Genomic DNA, 20,911 nt, shown 5'->3' on the forward strand with positions numbered 1-20,911 from the left:
ATTTTGTTTCAAAAGATTTTGTTTATAATTATGTTTATTACATATTTATAATTATTAAAATTTTAATGTGTGTGAATTTAAAAATTATAATTTTTTTATATTTTTAGGAATTATAAATTTATTGAAATTGTTGTGAAATTATATATATTATTTAATATTTAATGGTTTATAAAAAAAGGAGATCCCGCCAACCCGCGAGCCTACCATTAGGTGGAACGGGGGAGAAATTCAAGACCGCCTTACTAGGCGGGGCGGGGCGGACCAGCCCACTAGATGGCGGACTTTTGGCGAGACAAGACGGGTTTTCCCATTTGTCACCCATAATGAGGACATGAACATAAGTATCCGCTCCATGGAACCTATTAAATATACACAAATATAAAATTATTAATTTATCCTAATTACATGCATAAATCCATTTCTTAAATTTAGTAACCCAAATTTCTGCTTCCAATTCAATTTTTTTTCTTCCAAACTCATTCTCAGCCTCGATCCTCTCTCTCTAACTCACTTTCTCTGCCTCTCAAATCCGTCACTACGTGGCTCAGTATCGTTTCAAAACATTATGTTATGTTATTATGTTGGAACATGTTTTTATGTTTTCTCCTTTTAAAATGTTATTTTTCATAACGAATATGTTATAAATTGTGTTAAATTATATTAAATTGATTATTTTATGATTATTATATTTTATCTTTTTGTGTTAATTTTTTTCAAAATTTTTTAAAGAATATTCATAGATATTCTGCGTTCCCTAAGGGATAATTAAACAGAAACTTGCAATGACGAAAAAGGAACGCGAGCATTTTTTTTTTAAATAGGAATGAGGGATGGAAGGAAACTTCTCACTCTCCCTTTAGTACTCATTACCATATCTAACTAGCAATGGAGATTCAATTTGAGTCAATTTAGAGGGGACGCATGGACTTTATCTACATTGGGCCTTTAAGGTAATGAACTTAAGTTAGATTTGGGACCCTAACAATGGGTTTTAGTTGATCTTGCTTGCATTGAGATCTTACTATACCCAAATATACGCGTTTTATTTTATTATGGAGAGGGCCTTGGGGTAGGACCGGTATATGGATAATGTGTGTCCTTTACCATGGTGTGGGATCAGATGTGAACAAATTGCACGGTCCAAAATCTTCTTGACAAATCGGAGGGTGCGCATTGCTTCAACAGATCGGTGGGTCCGATCTCTTCCTCCCCCGCCACGTGTCGAATAGCCGTTGGTCCCCAGAACGGTGCCCCACTAACCCCAGCTTCCCTTCACTGCATGTATTCGAGCTATCCGAGTTGAGCTCATTCTTCCTCCCGGCAGCAACCTTTCTCCCATTCCCTTCCTCCTCCAGATCTTCTTCTTCTTCCTAAAGTGAGTAAAAAAAGTTATAATGTCAAAAAAACTAAAATCTAAAGATGTTGATCGTCCTGAGTTTCATATTATAAAATATCTCAGCCATCCCGATTATATAAGTTTGTTACTTAATTTATTTTTTAGTTTTTTAAAAAATATAAATAATATTATCAGAAATTTAATTATAGGTGTTGTTAGTAACTCAAGTTAAGAACATATTAGTGATATTAATATTTCTATTGTTATTATTTTTATTTTTATTATTATTATTATTGTTTGAGAGTTATAATAGTTGTTGTTGCTGTTACTAGCTCAACGTTCCTATGAGAATGTTATTACTATTATTATTATTATGATTAATTAATTTTATTATTATTATTAATTTAGAATTATAATTATTGTTGTTAATTTAGTTATATTATAATTATTCTTGTTAGGTCAATTTGAAAAACATATCTCAGTGATATTATTATTATTATTATTATTATTATTATTATTATTATTATTAATTTAGAATTATAATTATTGTTATTAAAAATTTAATTATAGGTTGTTAGTAGTTTAAATTTAGGGTCAATGACGGTAATAATAATAATAATAATAATAATAATAATAATATAATTATAATTATTATTATTATTATTATTATTATTATTATTATTATTAGTAATTTAGAATTATAGTTATTATTAGTATTAAAATTTTAATCATAGGTTGTTAGTAGTTTAAATTTAGGGTCAGTGACGGGATATTATTATTATTAATTTAATCATAGGTTGTTAGTGGTTTAAATTTAGGGCCAATGACGGTGATATTATTATTATTATTAGGGGTAAGTATGATTTTGGTCCCTAAAGTTTTGTACCAGAATCGATTTCGTCCCTCTTCTAATTTTGGATTTAAAATCGTCCTTAACGTTTTTTTTTTGTATTAAAATCGTCCTTTTAATTGTTTTTGGACAAAAATACCCTCACCACTATCAATATAATTACCTCCTCCACCACCACCAACACCAACACGACCCCCCACCCACTACCACTCCATCACCATCTGCATCACACCAACCAAAACTCAGAAAATCAACATCATCATCGTTATCCTCCACCAACTGCCACTCCACCACCATTATCAACATCATCATCACCATCATCATCACCATCAACACCCACTGCCACTCCACCACCACCAACCCCTCCCCCCTTTCCCCTTCCCCCACCCCCACTCCCACCCCGCGTCCCCTCCCCCTTCCCGTCTCCCCCTTCCCCCCACCTCGCGTCCCCTCCCCCTCCCCGTCTCCCCCTTTTCCCCACCCCGCGTCCCCACACGTCCCCTCTCCCTCCCCCTCCCCGTCTTCCCTTCTCCCCACTCCCGCCCCCAACCTCCACCTCCACCTCCACACAGAGAATCAGAAACAGAAAGCAACAAATCAACAAGCAGAAACAGAAAGCAACAAATCAACAAATCTGAAGAAGCGGCGGGTAGCGGTGGGATCGGCGGTAAGAAGAAGAAGAAGAAACGGTTCGGCGGCGGGAAGGTGGGCAGCGGGCGGCGGTGCGGCGGCATGGCGTCCCCCTTCTCTCCCCCCTCCACCCTCTCCCCCTTTCTTGCCCCCTCCCCCCCCTCTTTTCTTTCTTTCTCTCCCTACCCACCCCGCTTCTTTGTATCCCCCTTGCTTTCTTTTTATTTTTTTATTTATATTTATTTTATTTTAAAATTTTATTTTTTTATTAAAATAGGGGTAGTTTAGGAATTAAATTAAAAATTTTATTTAAAAGAACGATTTTAATACGAAAAAAAAATATTAAGGACGATTTTAAATCCAAAATTAGAAGAGGGACGAAATCGATTCTGGCACAAAACTTTAGGGATCAAAATCGTACTTATCCCTTATTATTATTATTATTATTAATTCAGAATTATAGTTATTATTATTATTAATTTAATCATAGGTTGTTAGTAGTTTAAATTCAGTGTCAGTGACGGTGATATTATTATTATTATTATTATTATTATTATTATTATTATTATTATTATTATTATTATTATTATTGTTAGTAGTTTAAAATATAATAATGTAATGTATTTGCTTTTTGATAGTAATTATTTGTTTACCGTTACGTTTTTAATTGAGTTAAGTATGTTGTTGTATTTAGTAGTAATGATTTGTTGATAATATTGGTTGTTCTAGTTTTTCTTATTATAATTTATGTTTTTGTAGAGTTTACGGATGTTGACGTGTGATCACCCTGTCCCTCCGGATCGGTACGATGATAGGGTGGAGGAGCATTTACGTTTTACTGGTTTTTATCTTGCATCTCAAATTGGAATAGTCCAGTGTCAGAAAGCACTCGTAAATGTTTTAGTTGAACAGTGGCATCCAGACACACATACCTTTTACCTACCGATTGGTGAATATGCTGTGACACTCGAAGATGTGGCTATGATTCTTGGTCTTCCGACGGACGGTCTTCCAGTCACAGGGATGACTATCAGCAGTGTTGAAACTTTAGAGGCGGAGTGTTTGCACCAATTTGGGGCTGCACCGAGAAGGTCAGAATGTAGAGGCGGAGTGTTTGCACCAATTTCGCGTGTCCATCTCATTCAAGAAGCGCGTCATCCTGGGGCGACCTTTCGTTACGCGTCGGAGGTACGGATTCGGTACGAATCGCGGCCCGTTGTATGCAGGCCACGTAGTTGGATTCCCCAGTGGCCTAAACCTAGCTCGGTAAACCCGTCGAACTTGGTCCATCTTATACACATCATGAACGTACACTTGCCAATCCAGTCTTTGATTTGCACAACATGCAAACACATGCCGACACGGAATCCGGTCCACCTGGAACTCACCACAGTCACATCAGTGCCGACGAAGGTCAACGACATACTCCAACCCACTTGGCATCTCACGCACTTTAAAGACCTCATTCTGCCTGTCGAAGCAATTAACCTGAATGTTCCCTGATGCAAGTTGGTTTGCATGCAATTTTGAGGTCACAAGTTCAGAAAAAATATGACCAGCACTAATTCGAGCCTCCGCCTCAGATCTTTTTCTAGTGAACAACTCATTAAGCCTGTAGAATGTTGCTTTGACAAGTGCAGTGATGGGGAGATTGCGTGCACCCTTCAAGACTGAGTTGATGCATTCTACTAAATTCGTCGTCATGTGACCCCATCGGTAGCCACCATCAAATGCTAATGCATACTGTTCCCGGGGGATTCAATTTAACCAGTTAGTGTAAGTCTCGCCCCGTTCTCGTAACCGCTGATAACGCACTTCGTACTCATGCACCGTCCTCAAATACCCTGCATAATGGCGACCAATAAAAAAGAAATGGGTTACGAAACACTTATTGAAGGTATCCCTGTTGATAACAAACTTTGAAATACACAATTTACCTATATTAACGACAAGTTTTTGCAGGTACGGTGCCTTGAATTTTCTCAGGAAATTTGACTCTATATGCTTGATGCAAAACATATGGAAAGCTCGAGGAGGTGATCATGCTCCATTACTGCGAGCCACAGCTGCATTGATGGATTCGTGTCGGTCGGATATCAGCCCCACACCATCCCGAGTCACAACATGTTGTCGCAGGCTACTAAGGAAAAAGTGCCACGCATCAGAAGTCTCTCCCTCCACAATAGCAAATGCAATTGGGACGATATTGTTGTTATCATCCTGTGATACTGCCACTAACAAATAACCCTTATACTTTCCGTACAAGTGAGTCCCATCCACCTAGACAACTGGCTTACAATGTCTAAATGTTCTAATGCATGGGTAATAACTCCAAAAGACTCGATGCAACACCCGGATATCATTTACCAAGTCATCGCCTTGGTATGTAGGCATAGTCTCAAAATGGACGATAGCTGATGGCTCCTTATGACACATGGCCTCAAACCAAATCGGCAAAGCTTCGTACAATACTTCCCAACCTCCAAATATTTTTTCTACTGACTTTTGCTTAGCCAACCATACTTTCCGATAACTGACGGTGTAATTGAACTTCGATTGCACTTCTGCAATAACTGATTTTATCTTTAAGGAGGGGTCAGCCTCAACCAATGGCTTTATTGCTTCTGCAATTGTGTTAGAATCCAGCTTCGAATGATCCTGAGAAATGGTGGCTCTGGTACAGGTGTGACTACCATTAAACCTCCTAATAACCCAACAGTACTTTCTGCTGATCATGCTAACCCCGATAAGCCAATCACACTCCTCCCTATACTGTGTACACTTGGCATAAAAGGTCATCGGCTCTGACTCATACACCTGATAGTCTACACTTCTCCGGATGGCATACTCTTTCATCACCTTAATAACAGCTTCCCTTGAACTGAATTTCATCCCCACAGCAAATTCACCATCTGCAACAAGAGGGACTTCTGCCATGACGGCAGCCATACGAAAATTTAATAACCGAAATTAAAGGTAAGTCAAACACTCAATACATCTATGGTCATATTATTAAACTCTACATCAGGTTATTATCTCAATCTTAACAAAATAATAAATAAAATACATAAATACATAAATAAATATTGTTTAACAAACAGTAATTAATATTTAACTACATCAATGACTAACCAAAAATTTTTATTGCCCTACATTTAACTACATAAACACCTGCACAAATGCTAATTGAATATATTCTCACATGTCACTTAACTATTTGCTCCATTAATAACTAACATACAATATTATTATCCTACACTTAACTTATTCAACACATAAACAAATGCTAATTAAATATACTTTCACATGTCACTTAACTATTTGCTCCATCACTCAATATAATTTATTACGGAATTCTAATCCGTCTTATAATAATAGGCAATTACGTACTGGCGCTCATGTAATCTAGAAACTTCGGAGCATGCATGGCTTCCAAATCCAACACTCGCATGAAAGATGGCTCCTCGAACGGCACTTCATTTGCCAGTGCATTTGCCACGTCTGTCACATTTGGAGCCGTGGTGCCATCACCTTGATCTTCATCTCCATTTGGATCCACAACTTCATAATTGCTTTCGAACTCTTCCTCACTGTCACTATTGTAATCTTCTCGTATAATATTTCGGTCGGCCTCAGATTGTTCGAATTCAATGTACAGCTCGATGAACGACATCTGGCCACGAATTTCAATATACATTGAAAACATCTCTTGCATACTCGCTTCATCGGTTATATATTTGGTTTGAAATTGAACGAATCCACCAAATACTGTGATGGGATATCTGTATAAAATACATGATATCTTCCTTGACATCGCAGAATCTATCTTCTCATATATGACACCTTTCAGCTCTTCAAATGAGATTGTGAAGGGAATAACAACATCTAATGGATTTTCACAAATAAATTTTACTCCTTCAGATGTTTCTAACAAAATCTGACCAAAATAATATACTCTTAAAAGAACTCTATCATCCATTTTCCTCAACAACCTAAACAAAAATAGAACCCTCACAATCAAATTTTTTTAACCTCATAAGAAAGAAAAAAGAACCAGAAGAAGTATAAAAACACAGAAGAACACATGGTGTGGGGAAGAAGACGCTCTCTGCCTTATCTATGAGTTACACATTTTTATATACATATAACCCCACAGATCGGACCCTACGAGTTATTCAAACTCGTTCAAAAAATTCTTATAATAATCAAATCGGACCCTACGATTTGATTTTCCTATTTATTAAAAAAAAACAAAACGGACGGTCCGAATTGCACCATCCGAAATTCAAATTTTCCCTCCTAGCAAATCAGACCATCCGATTTGCACCATATATTTTATTCATAGCAATTCGTATGGTCCGAATTGCTCCTGTCTAATGTCACATAAAGCTGCCCCACATTATGGTGAAGCACACCCATACCCCATAATAGATGACTACACACTCATACTTTTGATTACCATAAAAATCAGCCCCAAATATATATTGGATTAATATTTTGAGTCATTGTTATAGTAAATACTAAACTATTTAACATTATAACACTTAGTATATATAAAAGTTGGATATATTTACAAGACATTTTTATTCAAATTAAAAAAATTAATTATCGCTTTTTTAGCTTTAAATATTATTTTCTAATGTAACGAAAAAATAAAAATAACAATAATTACTCACATAATTAAAATAGATAATCTTAATATATACATGACACTATACATATATCAAGGATTATTATATATGATATATAATTTTTTTCTTTTCTATAATGACTATTTATATAATTTATTCAACAATTTTTTCATCTTAATATTTAATAAATTTAACATACAAAATAAGTAATTTAAGTCATCATCTAAGACAATAAGCATAATAGTACAAATACTTATTTATTTATTAGTAGTGAAAAATATGTAAATAGTATAAATTGATATTTTTTAGTATAAAAGCAACAATAAAAGTTAATTACATAATTAAAAAATTATGAAGAATTTTTTAAATAATAATAAAAAATAAGATCACTATTTTCATATATTACAAAGTTTATGAAAAAAATTTTGGATAATAAATCAATTCTCAATAAATTATACATTAATTCTGTCAAAAAAAATAAATAATCAATATATTGGATATTATTATTTACGTACTAATATAATATATATTATTGATTATTAAGTTTATAATTAATTTTTAATCTAATTTTTGGTAATTAAAATTTAAATGATTGAAATTATTAAATGTTAAATATTTTGCATCTAACCAATTTATTTTTTTATTAAAATTAAAAAAGGATGAGTTGTTAATCAATTCTAAATTTAAATTTAAATTTGAGTAAGAAAATAAAAAAATATTTTAAATTTTATCTCGCTAACCAGAATTAATTTCAAGATAAGAAATTACTTTGTACATCGTATATATTGTAGGATAGTATGATCATTTACTATTTTTTAATGGTAAATAATGGTGTAAGAAATTAGAAAAAAATATATTTACAAGTTTAGGAAATATTAATTTATTTTTTAATAGAATAAATTATATATTGAATAACAAAAGTTATTATTGGTTTCTCTTCACACTAACTAATACTCAACGATGGTATTTCGGTACACCATATTACCAAGAACTATTAATCGATCTAATAACTTTTATAATGATATAAGTTTATGAATTTGAAAATTTAAAAATTATTTCATAAAATGTGAAGTTTTGACGAGTAACAATGTTGATTATATTGTTTTGACTTCAAAAATGAATATGATACCAACGAATAAAATTGTCCCAAGTAAATTACAACAAAGACAAAAGTCCATAAGTATTGCTATTAATGAAAAATTAATCTATTTTAAAGACAAATACATTTTTTTTTCTTATGGAGGAGCATATGAAAAATTAATTGTCAACCGAAAATAAAAAATTTGCTCTGGAACCTGATGCATGGAGGACTCCTTGTGAAAGAAAGGTTGAACGCCCGAATACAATCCATCGAACTCTGGTGCCCAAAATGCAATCGGTCACAAAAAAGCATTTTTTCATCGTTTCTGGGAGTGCCCAAATGTGACTAAAGCTTGGAAATGTTCAAATTTACCATGGCAGATTTAAGCTCGAGAACCATAGAAGTGGTGAATTCAGTTGGAAGAAGAACTGAGAATGGAAGAAAATTCGATTGAAAAAAGGGCAGTAGCAGCAAACCTCTTATGGAAAATCTGGTTAGCAAGAAACGCCTGGATATTTGAAGGTAAAAATTAAAATCACCCCTTTAAGAACTATGGTGGAGATGGCCAGAAGAAGTGTATGTGAGCGAAGATGAGACCCTTAAGTTTTTACTTTACCTCTTTAGTTTCCTTATGTTTAAGTCATTTTATTAAAGTTGGAACTTCCTATTCTCTTTATTACAATTTCTGTCTGTAGTCCAAATTGGACCAATTTTCAGTAATGAAATTACATAACTTTGATAAAAAAAAAATACAATTTTTTTTACGAATTCCTAACTCAGCAAGTCGAGGACGACTAATCCACCACATATTGATGCTCTATTTATTAAGAGTCTGTCGCTAACTAATGGATTATTTATACACACAAGACGAGATTCGAACTCCAAATATTTGCTTAACCGGACAAATAAGATGATCATTCAACCAATCCAAATTGATTAAAACAAATATTAATTATTTTTAATACTTTTAAGTTATAAAATATTTATAATAATAATTACTATATATATTTTTTATTTAAATTTAAAAAAAATTTATATAATTTTATGTATTACTCCGTACAGGATACGAGAACATACACTAGTTTTCCTTAAAAAACAAGGCTGGAAACCCATCTGTTCCCGGTGCTTTTCACGACCCTATGTCAAAGATAGCTCTTTTGATTTCTTCAGTGTGTGGGGTGCAGCTTAGCGTCTTGCCAATGTCCTCATCAAGAGGTGGGTACAAGGTATTGGAATGAAGAGGGGGGAGGTTATGGTTCTCCTCTGAGTACAAATCTTTGAAGAAATTAACGGCATGTTCCAACAATTCACCTGGTTCCTCTATCCACTCTCCATTCTGTTTTCTTAACTTCAAGATCTTATTTCTTCTCCGTCTAATAATTGTTTTGGTATGGAAATAGCGTGTATTTCTATCACCTTTTACCACCCAATCATCTCTTGATTTTTGTCTCCATAGAGTTTCTTCTCTATCAAGGATATCCTCTAACTCCTTGGTTAACTCCTTTTCCAGCTCCTCCAAGAAGGGATTGCGACCATAGTCACTAGCTCTTTGTATCCCTCCAATTCTATTCATAATTCTATGTTTTTGCCTTCTTACATGGCCAAAAACCTCTCTATTTCACACTTTGAGATCATCCTTGAGAGATTCCAAGGCTTCAAGTAAATTTTCCTTATTTCCCCATCTTTCTTGTATGAACTCTGGGAATTTTGGATGTAGCCTTCACATGGCCTCATATCTAAATGGTCTATTACTAGTTCTACTTTTGGGAGGTTCCAGAGAAACCATAATGGGATGGTGGTCAGACTGAATTCTTGTAAGTACGTCAACTCTTGCTTTAGGGTAGCTAGTTCTCCAAGGAGCATTAGCTAGTGCACGATCAAGTCTCTTGAAGTCTCTTTCCCGCCCTTCCCACTTAGGGTCCCTCCAAGTATACTTAGTCCCTACATGTCTCAGGTCTATTAGGAAACAGTTGTTGATCCAGTTTGCAAATTTTCGGCACGCCTGGGTATCATTTTGTCCCCCTCCTTTCTTTTCTGATGGACAAGCAATTTCATTGAAGCCTCCCAGAAGCAGTCAATCCTCATTCATACTCGTTGCTATTCTTGTCAATTTTCTCTATAGCTCCTCTCTTGCATTCGGTTGTGGGCTAGCATATATTGCTGACATAATCCAACTCTTGTTATCGTGAACAATTCTGCAATGCACGAACTGAGGTGTTGACATCATAACTTCAATCTTTATGTTAGGATTTCTCCATAGCAACCATATACCTCCACTGAATCCTCTTGCTTCCTCAACATGGCTATGACTAAAACCAAAACTTTTAATCACCTTTTGGAACTGTTCACCACTACAATGGGTTTTTAGCAAAATTAACAAATCGGAATTTCTTTGTCGAACCAATTCTCTAAGGGAGTGGCTAAAAGCTGAGCTAGCTTCTCCCCTACAATTCTCGCAATAACAATTATAATATCTATCAAGACAGCATCAAACTTCCTTTATCAGGAAGCAACAGAACGCTAAAAGGAACATACTAGGCATTGTCCCCCTTGGAGGCTATAGCATCACTTTCCTTCTCTTGAAGAGCGGGGCTTGTCTCACATTCCATATTTCCATTCACCATGGGTTCGTCTATTATTTGAGGGAGTTTCAGTCGTACATCTTCTTCATAATTATTGATAGCTTCAAGCATAACATCTGTCCCAACAGAACTGAAGTCAAGTGGTTTGGGTTCCTGGTCCTCATTTTTGTCATCCAACAGAGCTGATTCTGGTACAAAAGTGTCTTTCATTGCCGTGTCTTGGGAAGTATATTGAGACACTTGCCAATTTACACTATGATGGTGTGGAAGGGTTGAATGGTTCAAGAGGGAAGGGTTGGTAGGAACATAGTCATTGTCTTGGTCATGTTAGTTGTTTCATAGTTGGGTTGGAGGTAGTCTAGTTAGGAACGGGGTTATGTGTAGGAGCAAAGTTAGGCTGGGTTAGAACATCACACAAAGGTAGAGTCTGTTGTGGTGTCATTTTTGGATTTTGGGCTAGAGATGCATTCTGGGCTTGTTTTGAGGTTTGGTTTTGGGCAGGTAAAGCTTTGGGTTGGGTTGTCTTTTGTGGGGAGTTCGGGCGGGTTCTAGAAGATGGTTGAGATTGTGATAAACAAACAATATTCTCCTTTTCCACATAATTGGGTAGTCTCTCAGGATTGTTTTGCAAGACATCATTCTCTTCTTGTTGAAGGATCAAGAACCTTGTACCTGGCACTGTCATGGCAGTATCTTTTGCATTTAGCGCATTACCACCTGCATTGCTTGTACTAGCTCCCATTTTGCCCACCTTCTTGCCACGCATAGGACGCTGGACCAGCATCCAAGGTCCGTAGGTGTCATTATCATGTTGGATAACTTTTTTGCCCTTTTCATTTTTTGTAATGACAATATTACCCCTTTCTTGACTTTGACTCTTCTGATTCTCCTCTTGTCTTTCCTCTACTGCACCAGTAGCTGTGCTGCTATTATTCCGTTCGTTTCAGCCGCTTTTTGTAACATCGGACAGTTGAATTTTTCATATCCTGCCATTCCACAGTTAAAACATATACAATGGAGTTCTTCATATTCAACTCCATATTTTATTCCATTAATTGAATATTGTGAAACTAGAGGTTCAGTCAGGTTCAATTTCACACACAGTCATGCAAATTTACCTCTGCATTTTTCTGCAGTATGAGTGTCCACTCTCATGGTTCTCCCCACTATGTTTTCAATTCTTTTTAATATGTCCTCATTGTAATACTCAATAGCCAGGCCAGGTAGTCTTACCCATGCCGCTATCGTGTCAATGGTTGCCTCTAATAGATTGAAATCAGGTTGCTAAAAGCGAATGGAGAGATAATGATAAAAAATCGTCCATGGTCCTCCTATTAAGGCAAAGTCTAGGTCCTCCTATGAAAAGAACCTGACGATAAAGAAATCGTTTCCAATATCGATGACGTCGATGCTTCCCATCTTGCTCCACAATGCCTCAAGCTTCCTCGTCAGTACCGCTAGGGAGATACGACGACCTAAAAGTTTAACAATCAAACATTCCCACCACGGGTTCCTTAAAGACTTCATGACTGCTTCATTTATAACAATGTTGTAAATGCCAGCAACTTTTTCTACCCTTACGTTTGGTTTCTGGTCTTTGTCATCTCTTACCTTGTTCTATTTTCTATTTACTTTTCGCTCTCCATTACTCTTCTCTGTCAATTTTTCCTCCGATTCAGAGAAACTATCATCCTCTTCCATTGTCATTGGTACTCTTTTTCTTCTAGCCATGTCACTGAAAGACTTGGCTGGGAGTTTAGGTTGAACCATACACCCAGGATTATCTCGCATCCATTCTTCCTCCTTTGGAACTGGTGATTCTGTGCCTGTAAAGGTGTGCACCTCTCCTCCTATTTGGACCTTCTTCATTCTTTTGGACAAGTTTGGCTCATGAGCGCGGGAGTGTCCCCCGTAGTAAAGCCTCCCCTCATCGGAGATGACAATAGAATCACACAAGGAAACGAGAAAAAGGGTCACTGTACGGAGAGAAAGAGAAACTATTGCATGAAAAATTTTAAATTACTAGCTAGCTTGAGATCTTACTAAATAACAAAATATTATAAAAAATTTTAGAAAGATTGATATAGTGGATTTATCCAACAAATGTCATATTTTCGGAAACAGGCTTTACATTTGAATGGACCATATAACAGCCCAGTATGAATTCGGGTCTAAAAAATGGAATCCGACAAAAACACAGTATGAATAAAGCAACCAACCCAACCGCTTTCGGCTTTTGGCACAGTCTTAAGTCTAAAACGGCACCGCTTCTTCTCTCTCTTCGCTTTTGCCGTAACCGTAAGATCAGAGATGAGAGTGATAGGTATTCGGTAAATGTAACACGTTTCATTCATTGTGTATTAAGTATTATAGGATAGAACCCAATTGAATTGAACTGAGCACTGAGGAAAGATGAGAGGCCACGATTTGATAAACACCTTCCTCCCCGATGAATTGATGGTCGAGATCTTCGGCCACCTCGCCACCAAATCCAGCCGCGACGCATGCTCCCTCGTCTGCCGCCGCTGGCTTCGCCTTGAGCGCCTCTCCCGCTCCAGCCTCCGAATCGGCGCCTCCGCCTCCCCTGACATCTTCCTCCACCTCCTCCCCTCCCGCTTCTCCAATCTCCGCAACCTCCACATCGACGAGCGTCTCTCCATTCCCCTTCCCCTCTCTCTTCCCGTTCCCGCTAGAAGGCGCTCTCTCAAGGTGCATTGCGTTGCCGACAACACCTCCTCCGCCGAGACCAATCCCGATTCGCTCTGTTTATCCGATGCCGGCTTGGCTGCTCTTGGCGAAGGCCTTCCTAGGCTCGAGCGCTTGAGCTTGATCTGGTGTTCTAACGTCTCTAGCGACGGTTTGAAATCCCTTGCTTACAAATGCACCTTCTTAAAATCGTTGGACTTGCAGGTAATTTCTCACCCTGTTTTTCTTCAATTCAAGATTCCCCTTATCAAATATCAATGCAGTTTATAATTTGCTGAGGATTTTTTAGGGTTGTTTTATTGGAGATCAAGGTCTGGCTGCCATTGGACAGTGTTGCAAGCAACTTGAAGACTTGAATCTTCGATTCTGCGAAGGCTTGACCGATAGCGGTTTCACTGAATTTGCATTGGGTGTGGGGAAATCCATGAAATCTCTTGGTGTGGCAGCTTGTGCCAAGATAACTGATGTCTCCATGGAAGCTGTAGGATCATATTGCAGATCACTTGAGACGTTGACATTGGATTCCGAGTACATACACGATAAAGGGGTGCTTGCTGTGGCTCAAGGATGTCCCCATTTGAAAGTTCTAAAGCTGCAATGTGTTAATCTAACAGATGATGCATTGAAGTCTGTAGGCGCTGCTTGTTTGTCCCTCGAGTTATTGGCACTATATAGTTTTCAGAGATTTACTGATAAGTGAGCGCCTCTCTTGGAAATTTTCTTCGTTATTTTTGGCCTTGTATTTTTTTTTTTCTCCCGGATTTTGCTTCATTTTTTTATTGACTCCATTTTGTTACGTCGGTATTATATACCATGAGTTACTCCAAGGCTTACTCCATGTTGGAAAATTCCTTTCCTGATTTATGAATTGATTAAAGTTTTGTAGTTGATAATTTAGAATAAGGGAACTGAGGAGCTCCATTGTAGCAATTTTCTTCTTGTCTATTTTGTGTTGATAAACTTAGGACTTGTTCTGCATGTGTCCATAATCTCTTCTTGCATGGGTGATGGATCTGATCAATAGTTATGCATCCTCCTTATGATCATGTCTTAACATTCAGGGGCTTGCGTGCCATTGGGAAAGGATGTAAGAAGTTGAAGAATTTGACTTTAATTGATTGTTATTACCTAACTGACAAGGGTTTGGAAGCAATTGCTACTGGCTGCAAGGAGCTTACACATCTTGAAGTCAATGGATGCCACAACATTGGAACCATTGGACTAGAATCCATTGGGAAATCTTGCAAGTAATTTTTTATTTTATTTTTTTCCTTGACATAATTTATGTATGAAATGTTCTAAATAATATGCATGTGTTGTTTAACCAGAATGCTATAATCTTTGAAAAATTGTCTGACTGGGGGATTTTGTGCTTTTTTTTTTCTATCAATCTTTTTTTCACTTCACTCAATTAAACTTATTGCCCATCCTTCTTTCTGACAGATGTAACCATGGTGTGGACCTCTCATATGTATATGAATGTTAGTTCATGATGTTGGCATTATAGTATACTTGATGGCACAAGTTAGAAAAAATTTGGTAAAATTAGTAGAATTGATCCTTAATCTGTGATGTTAATCCAGCTTTCAAAATGCACAGGCATCTCACTGAGTTAGCATTGCTTTACTGCCAAAGAATTGGCAATGTTGGCCTTCTTAAGGTTGGACAGGGTTGCAAATTCTTGCAAGCTCTTCACTTGGTGGATTGCTCGGGCATTGGAGATGAAGCCATTTGTAGTATTGCTAAGGGCTGCAGGAGTTTAAAGAAACTTCATATTCGTCGATGTTATGAGGTAATCTGTCTTCGAGATGTAGATTTTTAAATCTGGCATGGATGGGATTATTTTTTTGGGTTCTCCATACATGGTTATAACCAATTCCACTAGATAAGAAAAGTCTGACCCTGCCATTGTAAATTTTAAACACCATGATATACCTTGTTACTTTATTTGTAGGCTAATAAGGTTTACCATGTTCTAATTCATTTTTACTCATTATTAACTACAGGTCCTCGTCTAGGTTATTATATGGTTAAACTTTGCACATTTCGATGAGTTTATTCACATGTAATGATTTACTTCTATTTTTCCTCCTAAGAGAAAATGAGGGATATAGGAGAAGCATTTTGAGAGGTAGTATTTGGTCATGAATGTCAGTCCCAAATAACTTCTGTTGAACGAATTAAACTTTTATGAGTTTTATCAAAGAAATCTTATATGTTTGTTTATTGCTCTCTCTCTCTCTCTCCTCACCATTCCCCCCCCCCCCCCCTCTTTTTTTTTTCCTTTCTTTACACTGTGATTAGATTGGGACTAAAGGAATCATTGCGGTTGGAGAGCATTGTAATTTGCTAACTGATCTTAGCATCCGATTCTGTGATAGGTAAAACCTTTCTCACTACATATCTATCGCTCCATTTTCCACTGAAAATTTGAAATCATTTTCACCTACACTAACAATTTTGTCTGGTTGTTTTATTGTGTTGATAACTCCTGTACTTCTTTTCTTATATCATCAGTACTATTGTGTAGAATGTCTACATTAATCATGTTTGTTAAATTACTAGGGTTGGGGATGAGGCTCTTATCGCAGTATCTGAGGGTTGTAACCTTCAGTATCTCAATGTTAGTGGTTGCCACCTAGTTGGAGATGCTGGAGTGATAGCCATTGCAAGGGGATGCCCTCAACTCTGTTATATAGATGTGAGCGTGCTGCCGGTATGTGCTCATCTCTGTCTCTCTTTCTATATCGAAAGTACATATAGCTTTTTTAAGTTCCATGTTTCAACTATTTGCTTTCTAATTTTCGTGGTCTTTTCCAAGATTTTCTTGATTCCATCATTGTTGTTCCCCTAAAATAGCATTGATGAACTACATTCACATTTTTAAGTAGTGCATAGATTTTTTAGTATATTTGGAGATACTTGATGCCAAACCCCTGCTTTAGGCATATATGTGGACTCTGCAACTGCACTGCATAATCACTTAATATCTATGTGAAAGTTGAATATTTCATTATGAATATAGTACTTTTTTTGTTCAATTTTTTGTTTACGTTTCAATTCATTTTTTTCCTCATCACAATTGCAGAAGTTGGGTGATATGGCGATGGTTGAGCTGGGAGAAAACTGTCCCTTGCTTAAAGAAATAGTACTTTCACACTCCCGTCAAATTACTGACGTTGGTCTAGCACATCTTGTGAAAAGTTGCACGATGCTGGAATCATGTCACATGGTTTATTGCTCTGGTATAACTTCAGCTGGTGTAGCCACGGTTGTTTCTAGCTGTCCCAACATAAAGAAGGTACTTGTTGAAAAGTGGAAGGTTAGCCAGCGGACCAAGCGACGCGCCGGCTCAGTCATCGCCTACTTGTGTGTGGACCTTTAGAGACCTTTGGTATATATTTGCATCTTTGGGAATTTTTTTCAGTCTGATATATTAATAAAGCTGCTGGCAAGTTGCAGCCTGAATTTATTTCTAGTATAAAAGAGGAGGCAATACTAGGATATGCATGGGCACATATGTTGTAAATTAAGCAGCTCTTTGGTCCCTTACAGGATATGTATCAAGAGTGTAGAAACCTTGGTAAGAGAAATAAATGTTATTGATACTTTGATAGTAGCATGATTTATGGTTAGATACATATAAATGGATTTTATGAGATATGATCCTGATGTTGCTGTAATACATAATAGAAGAATCTTGTCGAGCAAACTTAGGTACTGATCAAGTATAATTCCAGAACATGAAATGTTAGAGCACAATTTTTTCGTTGTATTTGAACCAGCTCTAGCTAGTTTTTTTCCCTCCAAAAATACTGGTCCCTTGGTAAATGGTAATCTAGCATTCTCCAGAATATTTTTTTCTTAAAAAGATGCTTGAATTTTAACAAACGAAATTATGTGATCGAGTAAATGTAAAAAGAGTTAAAAGCAAAGTTATTTGATCCTTTCACATGAAACATTGAGATTGAAAGTTGTTTTTGGGGCAATATTTGGTGGATGAAAGTTAATTTCTATATGAAATGACATCATATATGTATATTACTAAAGATAGGAAAACTCGAACCCACAATCTCTTAGGTGAGTATGGAGAGACAATGTCATTTGAGTTATAACTCATTGGCAAATGACATCATATATTTGAAGGTTAATTTATTAGACAATATACTAGATTTGGAGAAATATATCTTTAAAAAGTTTTATAAAAATAAAATTTTAACCTGATTTTTTATAAGTACTAGCATTAAGAATAGATTGCACTGTATTTATTGAATTCATAATTCATGGATGAGAAATTGTAAAAAACATGGTGATTATTTTAGGCTAAGTTACGAAAAACTTCTCTGTATACGATATTTATCGTTGTATTAGGAAGTACAGATGAATGATTCTGAATCAAAACTCTCAGTCCTTGCTTAGATTTTACTCGTGACAAAGCAACGTACAATTGCCCATGAGTGAAAACAGGCCTAGGCAGGTACAACCTAACTGTGCTTAACGTTTGTCCTTGTGACTTATTAATAGTCATAGCGAACGAAACGATAATGGGAAACTGTCTCCGCTGAAACCTGAATGGAAGAGTCTGGTTGTTAGATATCATGTTCATGCGTGGAATTAGTACCACCTGCCCAGTTTTGTCTCCAGTCAATGTCATACATTCAATTACATGAGTGCCCAGCCTTCTTACCTGTAGCCTTGTTCCGTTACATAACCCACTTGATTGATCAATATTACGGAAAAACATCACAGGCACGCCTTCTTTCAATGTTAGTTGGTGTGGAGGCAGTCCGGAGCAATTAATGGCATTTAGGACATCTGGGGTTAGCGTTTCTAACTCGGATTCCATGTTCCCTTCCTCAAAGCACAATGTATCGGAGCTAAGATAAGTTTTTTCCTCACCACTTAATTGTTGCATTACGTATGCATTGACCTCGTTAACCACTTCCAACGTGGGAGCAAGAATTGATCTTTCCTTGAAGTATTCCATGCGGTTAATGTTGTTCAACAATTTTGGATAGACAAATATCACCAATTCACGAAATGCCTCTGCACTATCATGTATTAACATTTCTTTTGGAATCTCCACCTCTGATTCGCCTTCTGTTGAGTCCCTTACCAACACATCACCAATTTTTAGTAGCCAGTCAGCAAATTCTTTGATCATGCTTACCTCAGATACATTCGTTCCCATTGTTAGTCGCATGTTTTCTGTTAGTGTAAGGACCTGGCAGAAGCGCCACAAATATGAAGAGTTTATTGAAGCATGCACAATTTCTTGACGTGATCCCATTGGAATGACAGGTAGTATCTGTCTAAAGTCTCCACCTAGGACGACAACCTTCCCCATGAAAGGCAAATCTGCATTGTAGTAAGACTCGAACCTAAGTATGTCGCACAAGCACTTATCCAGTAATTCATAACAAAGTTTGTTCAACATTGGTGCCTCATCCCAGATGATTAGTTTAGCCTTGCAGACCAACCTTGCCAATGAACTTCCTTGTTTAATGCAACATATTGAGTCCTCATTTATATCCAAGGGTATCTTAAACCTGGAATGCGCAGTACGCCCATTTGGAAGGAGTAGAGAGGCAATGCCACTTGATGCAACATTGAGCACAATATGACCTTCACTACGAATTGCAGCTGAAAGGGTCATTTATAGATATGTCTTACCGGTCCCACCATACCCATAGACAAAGAAGAAACCACCTTCGTGCTTGTTAACAGCATTATTTATGATATGAAATGCCTTTCTTTGAGCTTCATTCATGCTCTGTAAGTTTGATGACAAATTGACAACTCATCCTTTAGAGATGATAAGTCAAAGTTAAGCTCGTCCATCAACATTCTGTCGTCTAATCCATCAATAACATCCAGAGTTGGTAGAGGCATATGATCATACTCTTTGAGAGAGCGACCATTGGCCTGTAGTTTCTTCTCTATCTTTGTTAACGTCATATTCATTATTTGTTCCTCAGATAGGTGTATGTCTGCACATGAGAATTAGTGGGGTTACTAACCAGAATAATTATCCTTAGTAGATGTATGCTTCATGAGTTTAGAAGAGGCAATACATATGCATTTGGTCTAACCTTCGCATTGCATGCATTTCCTTTGTGAGTATAGTACATCTTCAGATAGTACATGACAGCATTGCTGCCATACAATTGCTGGTCTACCAATGTTATTTGACAATAGCAGCACAACAAAAAGGTCTCAAAGATAGTTTGCAAACGCCCATGTGCTTGCCTCTAGTAATGCATCAATGAAATCTTTGTCGTCTTGCAGCAACCCCAGTGCATAACAGGCTTCCTTAAATGTGTCATATAGAACACCATCAACAGTGCGTAAATCAACAAAACTTAGGCACCCCTTCTGTATATTTAGTAACAGCCTCAGATAGTAGTCATCGTCGTTCCCACGTGGAACATGTGTTAGTCTCCCAACTGAAAATCCTTGCTTCCTCGGCATGCACATTGAAATATCATCCTTCTATACAAACTTGGTTGGAAATTGGCTATACGTTAAGGATCTACCGAATTCGAACAATCTATTTGCAAGCATCCATGCCAGAAGCTTTGTCAACTTCCCATCAATTATGTCGATAACATCCACAATGTTTTCATGGTCTCTAAATACGACTGGGTGCTCATTTGGCAGGTGAAAAGGTAATCTAATAACAGAAGGCTCCTTCAGTTGAATTTCATATCCAAGAATTCGCCATGATGCCTCACATGCTGATATGTACCTGCAATCATAGTAGTTTCGTATCTCGTCAACTACTTGTATGGTATCAGCTTCATTTGTGGTTTGGTAGAATGTAGCAGTGACCCCATCATTCCCTATGTGGACATATTTGAACAGGTACTTGATTGCAGATGTTTGGCATGTATGCTCAACATTGATGTGGCAACCGTATTTTAGCAGCAGTGATGGATTATAGGGAATAATATATGAATTGTCAAGAGTGATGTTTTTCTTCATGATAGTGCGACCATTATCTAATCTTTTATATCTAGGGAATCCAGCATCATCAATAACAGTCCTTGGCCTGAATGGTTTTGGGTAAAATTTTGAGCACCTACCATTTAACAT

General features: G+C 36.8%; 4 protein-coding genes across 4 annotated transcripts; 1 reads left to right on the top strand and 3 right to left on the bottom strand.

Annotated features, from left to right (window-relative positions):
- Nucleotides 1–4,574: 4,574 nt before the first annotated feature.
- On the bottom strand, nt 4,575–6,630 carry LOC107613873 (uncharacterized). Its single transcript, XM_016316053.2, has 4 exons — nt 6,207–6,630; nt 5,184–5,746; nt 4,871–5,096; nt 4,575–4,660 (listed from the first exon to the last, which is right to left on the bottom strand). The coding sequence occupies exons 1-4, from the start codon at nt 6,628–6,630 to the stop codon at nt 4,575–4,577; spliced, it is 1,299 nt and encodes a 432-aa protein (XP_016171539.2).
- Nucleotides 6,631–13,348: 6,718 nt separating this feature from the next.
- On the top strand, nt 13,349–17,438 carry LOC107637929 (uncharacterized). Its single transcript, XM_088502023.1, has 7 exons — nt 13,349–14,020; nt 14,106–14,512; nt 14,878–15,063; nt 15,416–15,608; nt 16,121–16,197; nt 16,382–16,532; nt 16,905–17,438. The coding sequence occupies exons 1-7, from the start codon at nt 13,523–13,525 to the stop codon at nt 17,199–17,201; spliced, it is 1,809 nt and encodes a 602-aa protein (XP_088358149.1). The 5' UTR covers nt 13,349–13,522; the 3' UTR covers nt 17,202–17,438.
- Nucleotides 17,439–18,134: 696 nt separating this feature from the next.
- LOC107613878 (ATP-dependent DNA helicase PIF1-like) lies at nt 18,135–19,472 on the bottom strand. Its single transcript, XM_016316067.1, has one exon. The coding sequence runs from the start codon at nt 19,470–19,472 to the stop codon at nt 18,135–18,137; it is 1,338 nt and encodes a 445-aa protein (XP_016171553.1).
- Nucleotides 19,473–20,308: 836 nt separating this feature from the next.
- LOC148578717 (uncharacterized) lies at nt 20,309–20,911 on the bottom strand. Its single transcript, XM_088503161.1, has one exon. The coding sequence runs from the start codon at nt 20,909–20,911 to the stop codon at nt 20,309–20,311; it is 603 nt and encodes a 200-aa protein (XP_088359287.1).

Source organism: Arachis ipaensis, chromosome B1, assembly GCF_059453495.1.
Source record: "Arachis ipaensis isolate K30076 ecotype BB chromosome B1, ASM5945349v1, whole genome shotgun sequence".
NCBI classification, from domain to species: Eukaryota; Viridiplantae; Streptophyta; class Magnoliopsida; order Fabales; family Fabaceae; genus Arachis; species Arachis ipaensis.